Here is a 24,053-nt window from a genome sequence, read left to right as displayed (position 1 = left end):
GTGTGGTGCTTTGTAATTGCTGCAGTATGTAGATATAGGTACAGAGGCAGATACAGGGACTGATAAACAAAATTCTAGATGCTGATATGTTATAGGAAGTGTTGTAGCTGTACCTCTCCAGCCAAGTGGCAAGTATGCAATCTAATTCTTGAGCATTGGAGGTTTTGTGTGATGAGCAGATGAGGTGATTGCTGTGGAATGTCTAGCTTGTGCCTTGTTCTTACACTTAAGGTGCATTAGTTATTTTTAATCTTTATGTTGTCCGGTTGTCATTTTGTCCTTTTTTTTTAAATTTCATTTTCTAATTCCACAGCTTTTTGACATTGGGAAATGCAGAGGGAGCTGCAAGCAAAGCAGGCAATTGTGGAAACTATATAAAGTGTACCCAGAGTAATTGACTTTTTTAAGTATGCAAGTCATTTTCGTTTTCCCCTGGGAGTAGGGTTCCATGGTTCCAGAAGTATGTTTTCAACAGTTGATGGGTGCTTATCCATAGAGGACTTTGCAGCGTGCTTGGTCCTCACTTGTTCAAGTTGATATACGTGCCATATTTTTCATCAGAGGCTGACAGATGGCAGGCAGGTATTTTGCCTCATTTTTCCCCACCCATGCTTATATTTCACCTATGAACAATAGTTCCCTTTGCAATAGAGAGGCTAGGTAAAATTATTTCAATATGATCATCCTGTAGTGCTCCATCCGCATTGCTAATGAGGGCAGTAGAGTCAATCACCTAAACATGCAGTCTAAGATTTTATCCTGTTTCCACCTGTCCACCTTTTCAAAAAGAAACATAATAGTATTTAGAGTGCACGCTAGAGAAGTTGAAATTAATGACAGTGTCTTCTGAGAGCGTTTTTGGGAACCCTCCCCATTGTGGTATCAGCTACGCAGTGCTTGGGGAAGTGAGCCTTTGAGCACTTGTTCTCTTTTCTCAGTTTTGTGAAAGTATTTCCTTATTTTCTGAACATGTTTAATTAATCGCTTAACTTCCTCAGCTCAAAGAGAAAGTTCAGTGGTTTTGGTGTTGGTGTTGTTGTATCAGGTGTGTTTCCCATCCTACAATAGTACAGGGGGATGCACATAATAATTGAACCTAATAAGGCAAAGTATCTGCACCCAGCAAGCAAACCACAAAGGAACTGTTGTTTGTTGTCCACTGCAACAAGCTAGGACCTATGACAAAGAAATGAGCAATTTTTGAATTAGTAGTTCTGTCTGCTTTGCCCTATTTGATCCTCATGCTCAGTTTTCAGAAGAATGGCCATCCTCTGGAATTTTTCACTTCCCAATTCATACTTACATTAGTTACTCGGTGAGCTTGCCAGTCAATCTCGTACTGAGGGTTTATGTCAATTGGTAGCTGGATTGAGACAACGGAAATTCCTTCATTCCTTTCACACAAAACCTTCCCAAACTTTTTTAAAAAGAAATGTATTTAACAGCTGCTTAAGGATTTGTGCAGAAGAATCACAACGGTATGGTATTATTGCAACACAATTATGTTCGTTACGGACTTTTAAAGGTTTAATTTCATAACCTTTCTGAGCTGTTGAGAGAAGAACATTCATGTTGTGAAAAATGTTATCATAATTACAATGAGATAAAAATACAATAGACAGGGTGGTTAAGAAAGTGTTTGGCTTGTTTGGCTTCATTGCTCAGACATCTGAGTATAGGAATTGGGACATCACATTGAGGTTCTACAGAACATTGGTAACGCCTCTTTGGAGTACTGTGTGAGGTCTGGTTGCCCTGCTATAGGAAAGATAATAAATTGGAGGAGGGTCAGAAAAGATTTACCATGATGTTGATGGGAATGAGGGTTTAAGTTAGAAAAATAGGCTGGATAGCCTGGGGTGACTTTTACTGGAATGTAGGAGGTTGAGGGGTGACCATATAGAGGTTTATAAAATCATAATGAGTATAAGGTGAGGTGAATAGCAAGGATCTTTTCCTGAGGGTGGGGGAGTTCAAAAGTGAAGGGCATATTTTTTAGGCGAGGGGAAAGTTTTAAAAAGAACATGAGGGACCCTTTTTTACCCAGAGCATGGTCTGTGTGTGGAATGAACTGCCAGTGAAAGTTGTGGATGCAGCTACAGTTACAACATTTAAAAGACATTTGGATAAGGACATGAATAGGAAAGGTTTGGACAGATATAGGCCAGATGCAGGCAAATGGGACTAGTTTAGTTTGGGAGCATGATGGGTGTGGACTAGTTGGACCAAAGGGTCTGTGTCCAATCTATGATTCTATGACTCTATCTGTGTAGATAGAGCTATTCTTATTTGGGTAGAAATTAGCCCAAGTGTCTTTTGGGCTTGGTGGGGATGGGGATTCCATCCTAGGATCTCCTTTCTGGCATCTCCTGCTGGACAGTGTGTACGTAAGCTAAAGATAAGATCATAAGACCTAGGAACAAGGGGGTAGGCCATTTGGGCCTTCAAACTTTCGCTTCCATTCAGTAGAATCATGGCTGGTTCTTCTGAAAATGTGATATTGGTCTTGCTCCTTTAACCCACAATAGTGGCATGTAATGAATTACAAGAATTTGCAACTACAGGTGGCTGTCAAAGGACAATTTATTTCTGATTTGGTGGTTTGTAACTTGAGGAATTTTGAGGTGATGATACTGTTCAGGTTTGTTGATAGAACTGACAGACAAGGTGTTGAAATAACATTTCTGAATTGTTGCAGTGTAGCTTTTTTTAATTAGAATCCCTATAGTGTGGGAAAAGGCCCTTCGGCCCAACAAGTCTACACCACCCCTCCGAAGAGTAACCCACCCCATGCACACGGACCCTTGCACCGTTTATCTTGCAGTTTGAACAAAAGGGGCCATAGTTGGCTGATACGAACCAAGTGATTACTAAGATCATTAACAGTGCACTGATTGAGTTTTATTCTGGATGGCACCCCACTTCGAGTATCACTGTTACAATTGTACTTTTCTCGGCAAGGGGTGGTGAATATTATGAAGTCTTGTGTGTGACAGAGAGACCCTGAAAGTCCAGAATTAAGTTAACTGCTAAATACTTGAGCACCATCTGCATTGCTACTCTCAAAAGCTGTCTGCAAATTTATTGCCATTGTGGATCTCGTCCTCTGCACCAGCCTTTAAGTAGAAATCATTTAGTGAAGGAGGTTCTGTGGGTCCTGAACTAGTCTGTTCTATTCGGTTGGACAATGAACTTTGAATCTATTCTAGAGCCAGTTAATTTTCCCAACTAGTTCTTATTCCCTTACTATTAACCCCATGATAATTCTCAATGACGCTACCCTCTTCACCCAAGATGATGGTGTACAACCCCCCCCTCATTCTTTGGAATTCTTGGCTCCTGTCTGTCAAGCCGATGTCAGAAGAGTCATCGGTATTGTTGTGGGGCTGGTGGGACTGAACTTTTTCATGAGGTTGAGAGAAGGTCTGAATATATCAAGATGTGAAGGAGGGAAAAGAACAGTCAGCAGCTGAGGGAACGAGGATAAGCATGTGTGGTGGAGTGAAAGGGGGGTTGCGCAGTAAACAAGTAAATGCTGATCATGAAATAATAATTACAGCTGTTATTTTTGAAAATGGTTTTCTGTAAAACACTGGACATTACACCATTAACTTCAACTTTATGACATTTATACTCTTAACAGAATATGGCTACTGTTGTCATAAAAAAGTGAGGTGATTTAGTGTCCCTTTACTATCCTGCATTACAAGGGAATAGTTGGATATTAGGAACTTTGCACATTTCTGAAGAAGATTGGAAGTCCCAACCAGAAATGTGGAGACTGTTCATAGTTTTAAAAAAATTGGAGTAGTTGCTTCTTCCCAAGAATTGGCCAATGATTTATTTTATTTCAAGCTCTCTGTTGTAGAATTTTCTTTCCAATTTATTATGATCCTTTATTCCTTCCCATTTCTCTCCCTCAAGGATCCAATCTATGTTTTGGAGAACAACATTCCAATTGATACGCAGTATTATCTGGAGCAGCAACTTGCAAAACCATTACTGCGAATTTTCGAGCCCATCTTAGGCGAGACAAAGGCCGAAGCTGTGCTCCTGAGTGAGTGAACTTAAACCTTGGAATTATTAGTATTATTGGCCATATCTTTCTGGCATAGAATTATGTTCAGTGTCAAGTGTTTTATTCATTGTTAGAAATGAACCACCAAACATAAATGGTTTAGTGTGAATCTGAAGCATATACATCCTTATTTTGATTGTTGATTTAAGCCTGTTTTCTTTTATAATCCCTACCCTCTGCAGAAGTGCTAAGACAGTTATGCCCTTGATGATTTTTTTTCTTCTACTTGCTTTCCTTGGATGACACCTAATGTGAAATCAAGGAAACCCATCTTTTTGTTCCTAAAGGCACTAAGTAATGTTGGATGTGGTTTATGGTACACACTGTACCTGGTTCAGGTAGTTCCTTTTGTTTGTGAGCTCAGATACTGTCTATTATCAAGCTGTTCAACTGAGGAGTTGAAGTCTAACTTAATCTGTTCTTATGTGGAATTCACATATGGTCACTTCCACTGAAATTATGTAGATTGGTCAAAAGTAGGAACAATGACTTTAAAAATTTTTTGCCTTGAGCACTTGCACATAAAGAAGCAAATGCTGCTCATCCAGCTAATTCACTGTAGACTGGGTTTGTGTATTTAGCCGCAACTTTTAAGGAAAGATGTTCATAAATGAAGATTGTATTTGGAAGAAGCTCGCTGTAGGTACTCCTGACTAAGTTTTTGAGGGTGTTGATTTCAACGGTAATTGTTTTTTATTCTAGAGGGAGAACACACAAGATGCAAGACTGTACTGACATCAAAGGTGGGTGGGCTCATGGCCTTTGCAAAGAAAAGAAGCACATGCATAGGATGCAAAGCTGTGCTTAATGATAATGGTAAGGGAGCGTAAGTAATTGATTTCTAAAAAAGACCTTGGTGTTTTGTGTCTCTGAGACCTGTTAAATCTTATCTCAGTGGTCTTTCTCCCCTTGGACCGTTTTGGATGGTATAATATGAAGGTTGTCCCCTCTACTGTAAAGAAGTTGAAAAGTACAGTACAACTATCCATCTTTTTAGATGGTGAATTGACAGTTTGGTATAATGTGGGGGTCCTTCAATTAGAGGAGAACATCTCTGGATGCATGTGAACTTGGGTGGTAGAGTGGGAAGCGAGTCCAAGTTCTTCATCCATTAATTAATCTTATTGTCTTCTGCCTAAATCAAATCCTATTTTAGACCTGCATATTACAACTTTAAAAGATTACAGATGCTGGACAGTAATTTAAAAATATAGGATCAGGGAGGGACTGGAGCTATCAGACTTTCTTTTTATAGAGGTGGATTTTGAATGAGGGAGTCCTAAAATCAAGGTTTTGAAGTATGAGTCATCAGTCAGACTTCCAAAAGTTGTTAGTTGAATTGATTTTAATTATCTGATAACAAGTAGACAAAGTGAGTACTTTTTGATGCATTCAACTCCAGAATGTGCTGAATGGCATGCAACCTCCACAAACAATCTGTTAGTAGGTTATTAAAGGTTGCCTTACTTTATCTTCTCTAAAGGTTGAGGAGTTCTGCTTTTTGTAGCCGTTGCTCGAAATTTAGTCCCTTGATTGAAGAATCAACAATGTCCCCTTTCTGCATAACTTGCAGGATTTGGTCCGTGTGCAAATGTATCAAGGCCTGGACAATATCCAGGTTTGGACTAATAAGTGATAAGTAACATTTATGCCACAAAATGCCAGGAAATTAACATCTTCAATAAGAGACAACCTAAGCATCTCCTCCTGATACTCAGTGGCATTACCATTACTGACTTGCTCACTGTAAGCATCCTGGAGTGCCATTAACCACAACCTGAACTGGACTAGCTATATAAATACTGTGTCTACAACAGAGGTCAGAGGCTAAGAATCTCGCAGTGAGTAACTCACAGCCTGACTCCCCAGAGCTTGTCTACCATCTACAAGGCACAAATCAGAAGTGTGATGGAATACATTCCACTTGCCTGGATGAGTGCAGCTCCAACAACATTCAAGAAGCTTGACACAATCCAGGATAAAACAGCCCACTTGATTGGCATTGTATTCACAAACATCTGCTTCCTTCACTAGTAGCAGTGTATACTATCTACAAGATGTATTGCAGAAATTCACTCAAGGTCCTTAGACAACATCTTCTGAATCCAGGACCATGACCATTTAGAATGATGAGGGCAGACGATGCATGGGAGTACCACTACTCACAAGCTCCCATCCAAGCCACTTTGAAATAAGTTGCCTTTGCTTCAGTTGCTGGATCAAAATCCTAGAACTCCTTCCTGAACAGCATTGTGGGGCTACCTTCAGCAGTTCAAGAAGGCAGTTCACCACCACCAACTTGAGGACAGCAATGAATGGGCAGTAATTGCAGGCCTAACCAGTGATGCCCACATACCATGAATGTGTTTTTAAAAAATCTCCTTGTGCCAGTGTGACAAGTACTTAACCCAGAGTTGAATTGAAGAACGTTGTTACTTCAGTTTGATGACTTAATTGCTGACTGGTGCTCTGTCGTAGCTGTGGCTAATGTTGAGCCTCCATGATCTCTCCAGACCCCTGTTTATTTAGTGTCACTTAATAAATAACAAGAAACTAAGCTTAAATGCAATATCCCTGGATTTCTATTTTTTTCTGCAACCAAAAAAAATCACAGTCCCGGCATAAGGCAAATGTCATCTGTGCATATTTAATTTCAAGGTAATATTCTGAAATTATTATGTTGACAATTAAGGAAATTTTCAGAAACCCTGCCAGATGTAGCTTTGGAAGTGTTAGAATCAATGGTGTGTATAGTGAACGATTGGTGTCAGGAAAGAAATGGAATAAGTAGATCACAGAACAAAAGATAGATCAGTGGTTTTCCTTGACTTGTCTCATTCTAGCATCAATTATAATCAGTAACCAGGATGTCGATTGCCTGATCACTGCTTCATGGATTTGGCAAGTACATGTTACATTGTGGCAGCTAATAAATGCAGTATGTGTTTATCAATGATCTTCCTCACAAAGGTTATAACTACATTGATGGTTGAGTATTTGTGCTATGAAGAAAATGACATTATCCATGAATTTGGTTCTCTGAACTTGAATTTTTGTATTTTGAAAAATTTATACATCAAACAGCCCAGCCATCTTGACCCATTGGCACTCAGTGTACTGAGCTGTTTCTGCAGAGTACTGTGCAATGCTACTGTGAAGTTCAGGTATTAGTGATGTTCAACAATAATGTTTCGACTACCTTTTAATGACTCAACTGAGTACTAATACAAAGTGTGTATATGTATGGATGCATGTTTGGTTGATGGCAGGATTGAGCTGAGCTGCAAAGTTTGCTTATCTCCAATATGGTTGCACTATCATTGTTCCTTATTAACTTGTATATGACAGAATACCACTTGGATGAGTTATCAGAAAGTGCCATTGCTCATTGAACTGTTTTCGGGGCGAGAGGTGCCTTTAGAAATAGAGAGGGATAAGTGAATAAATTTTAGAATAAAATAATAGGTCTGCAGAATGGGACTGTCTGTGTAGCTGTTTTGGGAGTCAGTACAGACATGATGGGTTGAATGGCTTTCTGTACTGTAAATTGTATGATTCTATTAAATGGCGAGCGGTATATTCTTGTAAGAGTTGTTTTACCCCTACTGCCAAATTTGCCTCCCCTGCTTGAGCCCTCAAGCCTCCCAAACAGTCAGTCTGGAGTTTCCCTTATTCGAGAATAGAATGCTTATAACCCAAAGCCTCCTTCGGTCTCCCTCTCATTTCCCGTGGTGAGAGCAGAGACTTGACCAGTTCCTCATTCTTTTCCAGTATCACTCAGCCTCTTCCTGACACCACATCATGGGATTAAAAGTGGAGGGGGTGCAAGTGTGAGCAGAGGGGGCTTTCTATTTTTAAAAATTAGCGATGGCGATTATGTTTTCTGTGGGAATCTGTGAACTACTGTTTTTGCTGATGTTTTACTAAACACAATCTAATTTTAACTATCTTTATGGCTTGCCATTTGGTGTGCCACGCAACATAAGGAACCTGCACCTGACATTTTTCTTTGTATACTTTTCTGCCCTTCCGATCTTTTCTGTTGTTTTCTATCTTCATTACTTTTTCCTGATCTATTTTCTTTCTCTTTGTCCTTTGTTTTTATCTTGTTGTTCAAGATACATTTCAATCTCTTCAAAAATAATATGTACAGTCACATTATATAGATTTTTAAAATTTGTTCATCGGATGTGAGTGTCACCAGCCAGGCCAGCATTTATTGCTCAATCTTCATTGCCCTGGAGCTGCCTTCATGAGTCACAGCAGACCTTTGGTTGTGGTTCACCCACAGTACTGCTTGGGAGGAGTTCTCCGATCTGGTCGGTGAAGGACTGTGAAGTGACAGTAAGGGTAAGGCAATATAATTCCAAGTCAGGATGTGTGGAGCTTACAGGTCCTTGTCTTTGTAGGTGATAGAGGCACAGGTTTGGAAGGTGTGGTTGAAAGAGACTTGGTGAGTTACTGCAGTGCATCTTGTAGGTGGTGCACATTGTAGTTAGTGTGCATTGATGGAGAATGGAGTGATGTTTGGAGATGATGGTTGGAATGCCAGTCAAGTGGGCTGTTTTGTCTGAGATGGTGTTAAACACCACTTCCTCGATTCTCTCTTGTCAGAGCATGGGCATTGCCTGGCATTAGTGAGATGCAAATGTTACTTACCATTTATCAGCTCAAGACTCTGGATGTCCAGATCTTGCTTCAAAAGGACACCACCACCTTCAGTAGCTAAGGAGTCATGAATGGTGCTGTACATAGTGCAAACATCCTCATTTCTGACATCATGATGGAAGAAGGTCATAGATGTAGCAGCTGAAGAAATTTGGCCTTAGGAATCTATCATTCGGAACTTTTGCATTGATATCGTGCAGCTGAGATTATTGACTTCCAGCACCAACTTTCTTTGTCCTGAGCACAACTCTAACCAGGCAAAAGTGAGGACTGCAAGTGCTGGAGATCAGAGTCAAGAGTGTAGTGCTGGAAAAGCACAGCAGATCAGGCAGCATCCAAGGAGCAGGAGAATCAAAGTTTAGGGCAAAAGCCCTTTATAGGATCAAACCAAGCAGTTTTCTCTGAGTCCCATTGACTTCTGTTTTGCTAGGGCTCCTTGATGCCAGAGTCAAATATTGCCATGATATCAAGGGTTGTTATGCAGGCCTCATCTTTGGAGTTTGGCATTTTTTTGTCCAGGTTTGGACGAAGGCTGTAATGAGTTCAGGAGCTGAGGGGTCCTGCTGGAATCCAAACTAATTGTCAGAGAGCTGGTCATTCTGTTGCAGCTGTCACTTGGTAGCATTATTGACAACCCTTCAGACACTTTATTAGTGATTGAAGGTAAACTGAGGGCAGTATTTGGCCAGATTGAACTTTGTCTTGTTTTTTTTGTGAACAAGGCATACCCGGACAACTTCCCACAATATTAGATAAATGTCAGTGTTGTAACTAATGTGGAACATCTTGGCTAGGGGTCACTAGTCCTTGAGCACATGCCTTCAGTATTATTGCTAAAATATTGTCAGGACCCATGGCTTTTATATAGTGCCTTCAGCTATTTCTTGATACCATATATGGTGTATAGGATTGACTGATGCCTGGTAACTGAGCTGCTGGGGACCTAAGAATAAGATCAAGATGGATCATCCACTTGGCACTTCTATTTGAAGATGGCTACAAACACTTCTTCGGTTCTCTTTTGCACAAACATACTGGACCTTCTCATTGTCGAGGATGTTGAGAATTGTGGAGTCATCTCTGGTTAGTCAGAAATTGTCCTTCACCACTCTCAGTTGGATTTGGGAGGTATGCAGAACTTAGATCTGATTCATTGATTGTGAGATTACTTTGCCCTCTCTATTGGCATGTAAGTGGTCCTATAATGGCACCTCACTTTCAGGTATGCCTGATGCTGCACTTGACATGTCCTCATTGAACCAGGGTTGATCTTCTGGTGCCAGTGGATGGGATATACACCAGCTCATGAAGTTACACATTTTGATTGAATGTAGCTCTGCAGCTTCCACAATACCTCCTGGATATTCAGTTTTAAGTTGTTAGGTCTGTTCAAAAGCTGTTCCACTTCGGACTCTGGTAGTGCCACACAATACAATGGAGACCATCCTTAATGTGGAGGTGGGATTTTCCGTAATGACTGTCAGTGGTCAGCCCTATCATAGGCTGACACATCTGTGCTGAGTAGATTGTTGAGGGCAGTGCCAGATATGTTTTTCTAGACCCAGTCTAACAGCTGTGTCCTTTAGGGCTCTGTCAATAATGGTGCTGCTAAGTCATTCTTGGTGATGGATACTGAAATTCCCCATCCAGAATACATTCGGCAGTCTTGTCACCAGTAGTGCTTCTTCTAAATAGTGTTCCATGTGGAGGAGTACTGATTCATCAGCTGAGATGTGGGCAATAAGTGGTAATCAGGAGTTTTGTTTTGCCCTTGTATGACCTGATGTCATGAGATTTTATGGTATCTGGAGTTGATGTTGAAGTCTCCATGGTCAACTCTTTCCCAATTGTATATCATTGTACTGTTTCCTTGGGTGGCTGTGTTTTGCTGTTGGGGCAGGGTGTATCAGGGATGGTATTGGTGGTACCTGGGTCATTGTTTGTAAGGTACATTTCCATGAGTAAGATGCCTCATGTCATGTAATTGCTGAACAGTTTTGGAGGATAGCTATTTCAATTTTGGCACAATCCCTGGATGTTACAAGGAGAACTTTGCAGGGTTGAGAGAGCTATTTTCTCTGTTGTCATTTCCATGTCTAGGTCAATACAAGATGGTCTATCTGGCCTAACTTATTTTCTTTAGATCTTGTAGCAATTTTGATGAACTGAGTGGCTTGCTAGGCCATTTTCTCTTTTAGGAATGTTAAGAGACATTGATGTCAGTCTAGAGTCACATGTAAGCCAGGCAAGGTAAGGATGGAAGATTTCCTTTCTTAAAAGATATTGATAATCCAGATGGGTTTTTATGACAATGGTTACCATAAGGCTAGCTTTTAGTTCCAGATTCATAGAAATGTACAGCACCGAAACAGACCCTTCAGTCCAACTCATCCATGCCGACCAGATATCCTAATCTAATCTAGTCCCATTTGCAGAACTTGGCCATATCTCTCTAAACTTTCCTATTCATATACCCATCCAGATGCCTCCTTTTAAATTTTGTAATTGTACTAGCCTCCACCACTTCCTCTGGCAGCTCATTCCATACACGCATCATGCTCTGCGTGAAAAAGTTTCCACTAAGGTCCCTTTTATATCTTTCCCCTCTCACCCTAAACCTATGCCCTCCTAGTTCTGGTCTCCACCACCCCAGGGTAAAGACCTTGTCTGTTTACCCTATCCATGCCCCTCATGATTTTATAACCCTCTATAAGATCACCCCTCAGCCTCCGATGCTTCAGGGAAAACAGCCCCATGCGAATCATGTACTCAGAAAATTAACCTGGGGTGCTCTCTATGTTACTAGTCTTGCAGCATTACCACTATGCCATCGCTGCCTCCTACTTTGTGTATGTAAATCCATATCCTGCCCATTGTTATTTATAATATGCTGCATTTCCGTGAATCGCTTTTCTGAGCTAATAGAGGACAGGATGGGGCAGATGCTTATGGCAATTTCTACTGGCTGGAGTGTCTAGAAATAGGGATCATTGTCTGAGTCTAAAAGCTTTAACTTGTAGGTCTGGATAAGGAGAATGTTTTTAATTCAGGGAATTGTGGATATTTGAAATTTGCCAGGTTAGTGTGGTGCTTGGTCTTTGGGCATGTTCAAGGCTGAAAGATATAGATTTTAGGACTGAAGGAAATTGAAGGATATGAGGATAGCACTGGAAATGGAGTTCAGGTAAAAGGTCATTTGGAATCTTGTAAAATGATAGTTCAGGCTCAAGAATCCCTCTGGTCTACTCTCTTCCTATTCCTTATATTTTAAATATATATAAAGGCAATAGATGCTGGAATCTTGCCTGAGTTTACCTTTTAATTTACTTAGTCTTGGTTGGCACAACAACCTTCCCTGATTTGTTGTGCATGCTTATGATGGGGTAGTGATTAAGCTTGGAGATGCTGGCTGATTAAGAGAAAGTCTTAAAATGAAATGATGTAACGCTGAATTTACTGCATTGTCACTTATTCTCAGCTATGAAATTAGACCCTATAATCCACTATCTTCAGTTGTGAACGTATTACTGATTGTCCTGATCAACAAAAAGCTTGTGTTGTACCTATTTTATGAAATGGTCAGAGCTAAAGCTAAACAGAAAACTGGTATGATCATCAAGGGAAACAAAGACAAAGAACTGAACCAGACTAAATACTTAAACAGGGGTAGGTTAAAGACTGGAAAATCTATGGTGAGTGACTGACTTGACTTCACTAAAATTTTCCATCATTTACAAGGTACCAAGTTAGAAGAGTGGTGAAGCATGTTCCACTTACCTGAATAATTACCGTTCAGCACTCAAAACATTTGACAAAGGACAAAGTGGCCTCTTGATGGATACCACTTTAAACATGTACTCACTTCAGCATCAACATACTCTGGCTGCAATGCATATCACATATAAGATGAAATACAGTAAGTTGACACAGCTTCTTCAGTAACACTTCTCAAACTTGTGATCTCTACCACCTGGAATGATAAGAACAGCAAGCCCAAAGGAACACCACCACCTGTCTAAGCTTTACACCATCCTGATTTGGAAATGTGTGGATGTTTGTTCATTGCTGGGTCAAAACCCTAGAATTCCTTGCTGAACAACCTACAATGTACCTTCGCTGTATGGATTGCAGAGGTACAAAATGCACCTAGGGATAGGCAATAAATGCTGGATTTAACCAGATCCCAAGGAATAAAATGGAGCTCAAAACACAAGCATTGCTACTTGAGCCAAAAATAATTTAATGTTTGGGAGAGGAGTACCGTCTTAGTTATCCAAGATTTTCTCACTTTGTTTATAAGATGTGTGTTTTAGCATTTTTCTTTAAGATTTTGAAGAATCGGGACTATTACACTACAAGAGGAAGTTAATAGCTCTATTAACTGCACTGAGCAGAGAATGTGTCCTACCATTTCTCTGTTCACTGTCTCCTTTTCTAACTGTATCTTAAATATATGCAATTGTTGTAAATTATGAAATCAAAAGCAAAGAATGCTGGGAATGTTCAGCAGATCAGGCAGCACCTGTGGATGGAGAAAGGTAATATTTCAGATTGCTGATCTTGCATCATAATTCTAAAATTGTTTAATTATCTACTGCATATAAGTGGTAGTTAAGACCTGGAACATGGCTCTGGCAGCCTCATGGGATTTTAAATAAATTTCAAAACTAGGTGATATATTTTTGTCTGATTTTGGACATAACGGATTGCAGAACGAACAGGAATAGAGATACAGATCAACCTTGTTTAATTCCTAAAGAGAGTTGAATGGCCTATCCCTATTCCTGTTTACAAATGCTATTTGTAAAAGACATTGTCCTAATCACAGTTTGTGTGCAAGTTTCAAGCCTTTATAGCATCTCTTTTTAATTATGCACTGTTCAGGTGGAAGAAGACTTCAAATTTAATCTAATCTTAACCTTCTTTTCCTCAGGTGCTGTGTGCAGTTACTGCAAATGTCGTCAGTCAGAGTTGTACCAGAAAGAGGTATTTTTAAAATTTACATAGTTTATGTTTAGTTTGGCGAATATATCATCTGCTAATTCTCTGAAATTAGTAAAGGGCATTAAATACTTGAAAAGAAAAGATTACAAAGTTATGAGGGGGAAAAGAACAGGAGATTAGGACAGTAATATAAAACCAAGAAATGCAGATGCTGGAAATATGAGACAAATCCAGAAATTGCTGGCGAAACTGATTCTGATGAAGGGTCACTGGAGCCACAACAGTGACCCTATTTTCTCTCCACAGATGCTGCCAGACTTGCTGAGTTTCTCCGGCAAGTTTTTATTATAGGAGATTAAGACTAATTGGATAGCTCTTTGAAAGAACCAGTTGTGGTATGCTGCACTGAATGGCCTCTCTCTATGCTATGTCAATCTGTAACATGGTCATTCATTTTTATCTTGAGCTTATAATTTGAAAAATTTGTTCATGGATTTCTGCATTGCTGGCAAGACTGGTACTTAAGCACTTAAGAGACAAGCACATTGGTATAGGTCTGGAGTTGCATGTAGTCCAGGTAAGGACAACAGATTACCTTCCCTAAAGGACATTAGTAAATGAGATGAGTTTTTACGGTGATCAATAGTAGTCATATTAGACCATCTTTTATTCTAGATTTTGCTGAATTCAATTTTTGCGGTCTGCCGCAATCAGATTTGAATCCAAGTCACCACAGCATGAGCCGAGGGTTCTAGTTTACTATTTCAGTGACATTGCCACTGTGCTATTGGAAAGAAACAAATAAAAATTATTTTAAACTGGCCTTTGAGTGCAGAATTGGTTATTTGTTATTTCTGAGCTGGTGTATTGAAAGCAGAGGAATGAATGGTGAGTTAGTGATATGGAGTACCAGCAAGTATTTGAGAGTTTGCAACACTGCAGTCCACTTGAAAGGTTCAAGTGACACTGTCAACAAGAACAAACCTTGAAACGGGGTGCGTATCACATTAATTGCCAGGTTGAATTATTGTTTTCAATTCACCTCAGACCTTTTAACTAATAATCCTATTTTCAGTAAAGTTGTGTCAAGGTTACATACATTATTTTCCTCCAGAGACTGTATTTTTGCTAAACCTAACTCTACAAGGAGTCAGAACTTCATGAGAGTAAATGTTTTGCACGTGGAAGCGTTGTTAATGGATTGACTGTCTTGCTGTCAAAAAAGAGTAGGATGAGGAAGTGAATGGTAGACAAGTTAGCATTTGAACGATAAGACTCTAATAAAGGATCTTGATCCTTCCATGTTTAAATTGATTTTATATTGCTTCATTTTTCAAACTAACAGGTGATCGAGTTGAGAGGATGTTACAGACACTTAACCTGCAATCATTGTGACAGATGACAGGATTAGATTGAATTGGAAATTTTGTCATAGCAATTTTTAATGGTTAGCTTGTAAGTGTAATGAAATGATGAATAGTAAAATTTGAACACAAGAACTGTGTGCCCTGTGCACAATTTATAATGTACCAGTTGTTTGCAGGCGCAAAGCACAGATCATTCAAGATGAGGTAAAATGTGGTTACAAGTGAGTAATTGTACCAGAGTGCCTATATGTTATTCACATCCCATTTTAATGTCATATATTGTGCTCTTGTTTGTGTATTTCCATAGTTTCAATAATGTGCATAAATATATATTAGAAAATGGAAATGTTGATCAATAATTTTGGCCTCCTAACAGTAGTCTCTTTGCAATGAGAAAGTTGACTTGAAATGTTCCCAAATGTGAGATTTTAGTGTGTGTGTGTATATATATATATATATATATATATATATATATAAAAATAAAATTAATAGATAAGCCACCATTTGCCATTTTCCTCTTATTACTCCTAATAAGATTATGCTTTTTTTGCATTGAAAAGCAAGCTATGTAAATCTGCTTAACTGCAAAGCTTGGATTTATGTAGGTGTAACTTCACTCTGTATTGCTATTACCTGTTCTGTTCCTTGTAAACCTATTTTCTGTTTTTCCAGGTATCTCAACTGAAACTATTGGAGGAGAAGTTCTCACGCTTGTGGACTCAGTGCCAGCGATGTCAGGGTAGTTTGCATGAGGATGTGCTTTGTACCAGGTAAGGAAACATCTTTCCAATCTCACTGATGGTTTTCCTCCTTACAAAGCTACTGTTTAGCTGACCCCAGTTCTGACTTTTGAGTTTGTTCCTAATTGGGCCTTAGACCTATAGAAGTTCTAAACCTTGCTTCATCTTCCAATCCTCTGTTAACTGCAAGCTTTCAAATCCCAAGCTTGGCTTCCCTTGCACGTATGTTTCGTATTTCAGTCTTCACTCTTGGTCATTTCACTTGCAGTGGTTTCTTATATTTTCATTCCTCATCCCATAACTCCACATTGCTTCAGGGCTAATGCTGAATTTGTACTTTTGTACAAATTTGTACTTTTATTTGTACTTTTGTTCCATTTTTCAAGAAGTGATGATTCTGGATGAATAATTTGTTGTTTTAAAGCACTTGCCTTTTTCATTGTCTACACTAATTCTCCTCCCTCCTGCACTGAAGGTTTGCTGTGACATGGGTACTCAGATGCCTGTCCTCAGTTACTTTTCGGCACAGTGGATTGTATTCATTAATGCCTTTCTCATGTTGGTCCAGCCTGATCACAACTTTATCTACTATGTAGTTCTGGAAAAACTCCTTAACGTTAAGTCACAACTACAGTGTTAATATGCAGGCACAAGATTGTAAATGAAGCTGAAGGCTAATTACTATGCAAAATCAAATAATCTACTACTGGAAAGGTCTTTGAAGGATCTTTGCTGTGTTATTGTGTGGGCCAACAGAGATTTGTGTCAAACTCTTTAGGAATCTTAAGATATGAGGAAACTATCTGGATCCTGGGTTCGTATGCTTAAAATTCCAAATAATGAGATGAGTGACGCTTGAAATTGGACGAGAAAATATCTCGCAAAATGTAACATCCTGAAAATGATGTTTAAGTATTTCTGCCATTTGATCTGATCTGAAAAGCAACAGAAGTCGCTTCTCAACAGAAAGCAACAGAAACATCATAAACTATTTAAAAAGTAGACAATATAGTTGGTTTATCAAGCCAGGGAAAATACTAGAGTATATAATAAATGGTTTGAGGAGCAACTGAATATTCATAAGGCATGTAGGTTGAGAAATGTGGTTAGATATGTAAAAGCAGTTTTGAATAATTTTTGTTATATTCCCAAACTTGATTTTATGGTGGTGTATTAGTAAAAATTCATTCATTCCTAATTTCAATATTAACAATCGTGAATTCTGACATTTTTCTGGCACGTCACATGTGATGTTGCACATATTATAAGCTGTTTGGGTTAGGCATGAGTACAATGTCATTTCGGTACTAAATTTAATGGAGAGTTGCTTTGAGGTTATTTGTGTTTGCCATTTGTAATGCTTAATTGGTTGTGGTTGTATCTCATGAAGGTACTGGGGCACTTATTTTACAGAGTATTAGTGTATGTTTTAATAATGTTTGAAATGGAAATAAATTTTCTAAATTCTCTTGGTTTCTTGCTTTTCTTTCACCAAATTCAAAATGCTGAAATTCGAACTTAGGAAAAAAAAAAATCAGGTTTTAATTTTGATAGTGTACAAGATGATTAGGGGGTTAGATAGGGTTGACAGTGTGAACCTTTTCCCGCGTATGGAGTCGGGTATTACAAGGGGGCATAGCTTTAAATTAAGGGGGGGGTAGATATAGGACTGAAGTTAGGGGTAGGTTCTTCACTCAGCGAGTCGTAAGTTCATGGAATGCCCTGCCAGTAGCAGTGGTGGACTCTCCCTCTTTATGGGCATTTAAGCGGGCATTGGATAGGTATATGGAGGATAGTGGGTTAGTATAGGTTAGGTGGGCTTGGATCGGCGCAACATCGAGGGCCAAAGGGCCTGTACTGCGCTGTATTCTTCTATGTTCTATAATGAACAATTTTAATGTACCGTAAGTTATTCAATATTGACCTTATAATAGAGTCAGACTAAATGGTTTGTCTAATAATTTTGCATTTTCCTCTATGTACTGTACTTACCTTGCCAGATACTCACCTTCCCTCCACTCCCAACTTCCAAACTCGCTAGCTGTTTTAATGTTCTCACTAAGATGAGCTATCATAACTTAGAGTGGTAGTCTCAGCTCTGAGATAATTGGGTACGTGAGAAAGATTCATGATTGTTGAGTGCGCTTTGGCTTAAGATTGACATTTATTAAGCCTTCATAGCCAATGAGCTTGATTTATATTTCCAGACAAGTTTCTGTGATGCTTGTAAATCAAAGTGCTGTTTAATTTTCTGTAACATAGTAATATCCAGTGGAAGGGTGAGATTTGTGTACTGTACTTAAAACAAAAACATGAGATCGAATGCAGCTTCGTATTCAGTGCTTCAAGGTAATGATAAATGCGTTTTGTAAGTCGATGTTTTGCTTTCTGCTGAACAATGTAAACCATATTCCTAACAGTGCAGCAATGACTCAGGGTCATCTGAAGAAGTTATGTCGGACAGAAACATCCTGGTTTGACTCTGAGCTGTTGTGAACTGACTTAGTGTAGTGCTACAGTTTGCTTCAACTCAAGTGATGGGAAAGGACTACGTGTATGTATAAAGCACCTTTCAGATTAACAGCAAGTTGTGTTATTTTGGGAACCTATGAGCTGCCACGTTTTCTACATTAAACAGTGACTTCAGCTGCTGGAAGTATGAAACTAAAATACTTTGGGATATTTTGCAAACATGAGAGGTGCTTTATACATACACATAGTCCTTTCCCATCACTTGAGTTGAAGCAAATTGTAGCACTACACTGACAGCTCACTGCTGTTCTTTGATTGTTCAGTGAAATCTTCTAAGTCCTAACGAAAAAATAAGTGTGATATTGGTTAAGCATCTCATCCAAAGAACTACACCTCTCAACGGAGCACCTCTCTTTCAATTCTACACTGGAGGATCAACCCTAGATTTTGTGCTCATGTCTTTGGATTGGGGCTTGAACGTGCAACCATCTGACTCAAAAGTGCCAGTGAGCCATAGCCAGCACCTAAGTTCAGAGTATGGAATATTATTGGTCTAGAATTCCTTAAACATGATCCTGGTGAATTAAAATTATCTTGAAGTCATATTGAAATGACTTAAAAGGTAGTTTAGGAATAAACTATTTTCCTTTCACAGCCTCCAAACTTCCCACAGTGCTTTATAATGTACTAATAAAGTATAATGAATGTTACAGTAGAGGGTATACCTCAAAATTATCTCTGGCTGTAAAATGCTTCAAAAATTCCTGAGATTGTGAAAAATCCTGTACAGATGAGAACTTCCTTGCACGACGTGAATGTTCTCATTACACTTATTTTTGAATAAATCATTATTAATTTAAAAAGAGTTCAGTGATGTGAAAAGGTGCACTCTCCCACACTTTTGGGACTGGGAGTTTTATGCAGACATGTTGGAGTCAGACAGCACTCACCACAATGCTTTATGATCTGAAGGAGGAAGTGAAAGTGTGGTGGTTAAGATTTAGACTTTATTTACAAGTTTTTTTGCTGATCCACTGCACCCCACCCCCTTTCCCACTTATCACCTTCAGTACACTTTAAATGTGGATTTATATTTTGCCTTGTCTGAGAGCATGAAATTTCTTGCTTCCCTTTCCCATTCTGTTATTTCTTCTGCATACACACTTTGTCAGGCCAGACAGTCTGTCCTCCTTCAAACCTGTATTCTAATTTTAGTTAACAACAGAATTCAATGTTGACTTTTCAGCTGATTTTTCCAAGCCCTTTAACAAGAGTGTTATCAAAAAGATAGTTGTTGTGAAACTGCAAGATGTTCAGACAAATGACTAGAAATCTAATTGAAGAGGTACATTTTACGGTAGGCATTATAGAGGGAGAGGCAGAACAGTTTTGAGAAGGAAATTAGTGTGATCAAGGCTGAGGCAGCTAAAGGCATATGTTCCATTGTACTATAAGGAATATCAGATGAGAAATAAAAGGAGATCAACCTCATTGTGAAGAAGTGGAGAGGTATGTTGATGCTGGAAATTTTCTAGTTATATGTTGTATATGCTGCATATCTCAGTCATAGAAGCATGAATTAGGGACAGGAGTAGGTCTTTCAGTTCTTCAAATCTGCTGCTCCAGGATCATGGCTGATCTGATTGTGGCTTCAACTCCACATTCTGTCTATATCTCATAACCATTGACTGCCTTGGTAGTCAGAAATGTGTGTTCACATTTGATTTAAGATATTCACTGCCTCTGCTTCCATTGATCTTTGGTGCAGAGAGTTCCAAAGACTCAAATCTCTGAGAGAAAAAGTTGCACCGCATCTTCATCTGAAATGCTTTTTTTTTTAAATTTTGTTCCCTAGTTTTGGACTCTTCCACAAGGGAAAGCATCCTTTCAGTAATCATCCTGTCAGGCCCTCTAAGGTTCTTAGCTGTCTCAGTAGATCACTTCTTAAACTCCAGTGGATGCCGACCCACTTGTCCAACTATTCCTTATAAGATAACCCTGTCATCCCAGGAAGCAGTTGAGCGAGTCTTGTCTGGACTGCATCTTGTGCATTTATATCCTGTCTTACATAAGACCAAAACTGTACATTGTGCTCCAAATGTGGTCTAATCAGTACCTTGTATAACTGGCAAAATATCCCTACCATTATATTCGATTCCTCTTGCAATAAATGATGTTTATTTGTCATCCGAATCTCTTGGTCTGCCTGCATGTGAACTCTTGATTCACATACCAGGAGGCCTAAATCTGTGTGTCTTGGAGATCTTCAATCTCTCTTCATTTAAATAATAGGCTACTATTCTATTCCTGTCAAAGTGGTCAAGTTCACAGTTTCAACTTTAGTCTCAACTTTAGTCTCTGTCTACTAAATTTTTGCTCGCTCATTTAACCCATCTATATTTCATTGTCCCTTTTGTCCTTTTCACAACTTTCTTTTCTTTTGTGCCATCAACAACTTTAGCAACCGTATTTTCGATTCCTTCATCTGAATATAAATTAGAAATCATGGAGGGCATTATATCTGATCAAATTTGATTTGATTTATTACTGTCACATGTACCAAGGTACAGTGAAGAGTGTTGTTTTACATGCTTTACAGACAGATTGTCCTTCACAAGTGCATCAGGGTTGCACCTGCCGAGAAGGTGCAGAGAGAGATCAACATTAACAGTAAAGAGGTCCTTAGTTTGGAAACACTTACTATTGGAATAGTCATTTTAACAAGGTACTGGATCTCCAGGCACCCATGGAAACATTACTGTTAAAACAGAAACAGTGAAAATTGGATGTTATTATTTTTGCTGTGACTGCATTGTGAAGTGTGGACAGTAAGGCAACGCTGTATGGTCTTGTACAAGCAAGTTATGTCCTTTATTTCTAAGAATCATTGCCATGTTTTTGTTATCCTAGCAGATTGGTTGAGCCTCTCTTGAACAAAAGACCTGATTTTTCCACTTGTTCTGAGGCTGAAACTTGAGGAACCATCAACATATATCACTCCTGAATCTGAGTAATTATCTTTCCGAGACAGTGTTAAGAATATGAAACTCACTACCGTAGAGTGTGTTTCAAGTAAACAGCCTCAGTGCATCAGAGGGGAAGCTAGATAAGTACACGAGGGAGAAAGGAGTAGCATGGTATATTAATTGAAATAGGTAAAGTCAAGGTGTGAAGTGGTTTGTGTGAAGTACGAACACTGCCATGACCCTGCTGGGATGAACAGTTTGTTTCTGTGCTGTAAATTCTGTGTAACATCTTTACGTTTTCTTCTTCTTTTTTCATTAGTCGGGATTGCCCCATATTCTACATGCGGAAGAAGGTGCAGAAGGACCTTGGTGACCAGGAGAAAGTAATGATGCGATTTGGACCAGCCACTTGGTGATGAAAGAGCACATATTGGGGGTCGTGCAGGGAAAGGCGTATTTTTTAAATCAATGACTGGAAATGTTTCTTCATGGGATGCAGAAACTAATTGTTTCTGACCACCGACACTGCCATTTGGAGAGATGCCTATCAGATGTTGTGAAATTGTAAGCTCCATGTTTGCTTTCTGATTGTAAGCATCTTTCATACTGAGCAGGTACTCATTCATGGCCTGACTTCTTAAACTGAGCATCTGAAGAGCCACTTTATCAACAGCAAGTGTGATTATTTTTTTGTTACCGAATGTGGTTGCCTTAATCTTTGGGAAGGAATCGGCAAAGGAAGGGAAGGTATAATGGATGCAGAATTTGAAAAATTCATTGGATGTTCTGCAAAATATACCACTGCCATTGAAACACCTTTTAATATGCTAGCAGGTGACATTTGGATTTCCTATATACTAAATCCACTGCTGTATCAAAAGGCTAAGAAATATTTTTGATAGCAGCTTTATTAGTTGACTCACTCGACCAGCAGCTTGATTGAAGTGCACATGATGTGGATGATATAAGTACAAATGGGGTTATGGATTTTGTGTTATTCTTAGGAGCTTCTCTTGGATTTTGTTGATTCTTATTGTATCATTACTAAGTTCAGTAGCTACAAGGACATTTGAATTTCTGGATTAGCTGCAAGATTTTCTCTCATTCCCAGACATTTAAAACATCACCACCTTCTGCTGATCATCTCCTTTATATTAGGTGACTGGAGTTGAAGGAAGTGAAATTGGGAACGGTTTGGGGCACTGTATGTTGTATATATTCTCCACCAATCAAAGTAATCCTCATCCATTCTCTTGCAAATACCTGTGAATCACGTGATATGGGTACAGGACAAAAGAATAGCACTAAATATTAAGTTTCAATTACTTCACATCCTTTCGCTCACAGTTATATTTTTTAAGTTGTCATGTCCAATCAGATTTTGAAGGGTCTTTTACAGGTTTTGTCAGCTGAACCAGAAGATAACTAATCTTGGACTAGATGACAAATGGAATTTCTATATCTCTGACTCTGCCAAATCAATTCTGAATGTTTGAGAATGTTGGATAGCTAACCTGTACAACAATGTTTGGAGCTGGTACCAAAGTGCTGAGATTGCATTCAGTTTGTATTGCATTAGCTTTAGAATGAGCTGACTTTGGAGAGGGATGCCTTTCTCTACTGATGCCACTTTTTTTGTAACCAGTGTTTCAGTGTACAATTCCAGTCATGATCATTCTGGTAACACTCCAAGATAACTAGCCTGTGTGTACAGTAATCCGTATTGGGGCTCAAGAGTGACCCTTCCCCTTCCAGTTAAACTTGTCCCATTTGTCACCTGGATGACGGGTTTATCCACAGGTAACGATCAGCAAAAGAAACCACCTTGAATTTAGCCGTACATTACTGAAGTCTTATTCTGATTTCTAGTGTAACTAATATTGGCTGACAAAGTACATCAAAACTGACCCCTCTGGTCTGATCTGATTTGGCACAATATCAGCTGTTGTGTTTACCTACAGAGCTGCAAAAATCCTATTTAACATTCTACCATTCAACCTCATTCCAAATTTTCAGTTACATCTATCTGTATGCCAAAGCTTGATGATAGCTATTTCATTATTCACTGACAGGTGGAATTTATTTGGAGTTTCATCAAGTAAGACTTTGTACAAATCTTTTTTATATAACCATATGTTTTTTGAATGATGACTTTTGTATTTGAGAAATAAAAGTGCCAATTTTGTGACAAAGAGTCATGCTCATTTATTCTAGTTACTACCAGTGTCTTTCTTGCTTGGACTGTTTTCCCAGAATTCCAGCTCCTTTACTAACACGTTTAATGAATGGTGGATGGTGTTGATCAAACTTCGATGAACAACACCAATTTATTTTTATCCCCTTCCTTGTTCTGTATTTGATGGAAAAGGTGCTATCTAATGGTCATTTATGGCACAAAAGGAGGCCATTTGGTTTCATACCAACTATGAAGTAATCCAGTTAATTCCACCCCCACACTCCTCCTAGCAGTCCTGCAAGTTTATTTTCTTCAAGTTCCTTTCCAAATCCTTTTAACTTAATTGTTTCCCTCTTTGTGGGCAACAATATCCAAGTCGTTGCCACTCACTGCATAAAAGGGTTCTTCCTCTCATTCCCTTTGCATTTCTTGCCAGCAGTCTTAAAAATGTGACTGGATCTTTTGTGCAGTCAGCCTCGGGATTTTCTAATCTAGTTGATTCACTAGTGTGATTGGATTCTGATGTGGCGAATCTCATCCATAACAAAACCAATTAAGCCAGCTAAAAGAAACCAGAGGGAACATATTTGTGTTCTGCATTCTATTTTTGCCCCTCTTTCTGTCATTTTGGTGGAGGGGACA

At 39.0% G+C, this 24,053-nt stretch overlaps 1 protein-coding gene across 1 annotated transcript in view; it reads left to right on the top strand.

Moving 5' to 3' along the window:
- The window catches only part of pold1 (polymerase (DNA directed), delta 1, catalytic subunit), a 109,888-nt gene extending 86,468 nt beyond the window's left edge, over nucleotides 1-23,420 (top strand). Inside the window, exons 23-27 of the mRNA XM_043679658.2 lie at nucleotides 3,925-4,057; nucleotides 4,781-4,894; nucleotides 13,680-13,732; nucleotides 15,730-15,827; nucleotides 21,555-23,420. Of these exons, the coding sequence (XP_043535593.1) occupies nucleotides 3,925-4,057; nucleotides 4,781-4,894; nucleotides 13,680-13,732; nucleotides 15,730-15,827; nucleotides 21,555-21,651 (495 nt within the window). The 3' untranslated portion in view covers nucleotides 21,652-23,420. The remainder of the gene's footprint in view (nucleotides 1-3,924; nucleotides 4,058-4,780; nucleotides 4,895-13,679; nucleotides 13,733-15,729; nucleotides 15,828-21,554) is intronic.
- The last annotated feature ends 633 nt before the right edge of the window (nucleotides 23,421-24,053 follow it).

Source organism: Chiloscyllium plagiosum, unplaced genomic scaffold (assembly GCF_037043375.1).
Source record: "Chiloscyllium plagiosum isolate Xiang-an unplaced genomic scaffold, Cpla_swu_hap1 HiC_scaffold_33, whole genome shotgun sequence".
NCBI classification, from domain to species: Eukaryota; Metazoa; Chordata; class Chondrichthyes; order Orectolobiformes; family Hemiscylliidae; genus Chiloscyllium; species Chiloscyllium plagiosum.
Note: the sequence above shows the minus strand (reverse complement) of the source record. Positions and strands in the feature narration are given on the sequence as shown.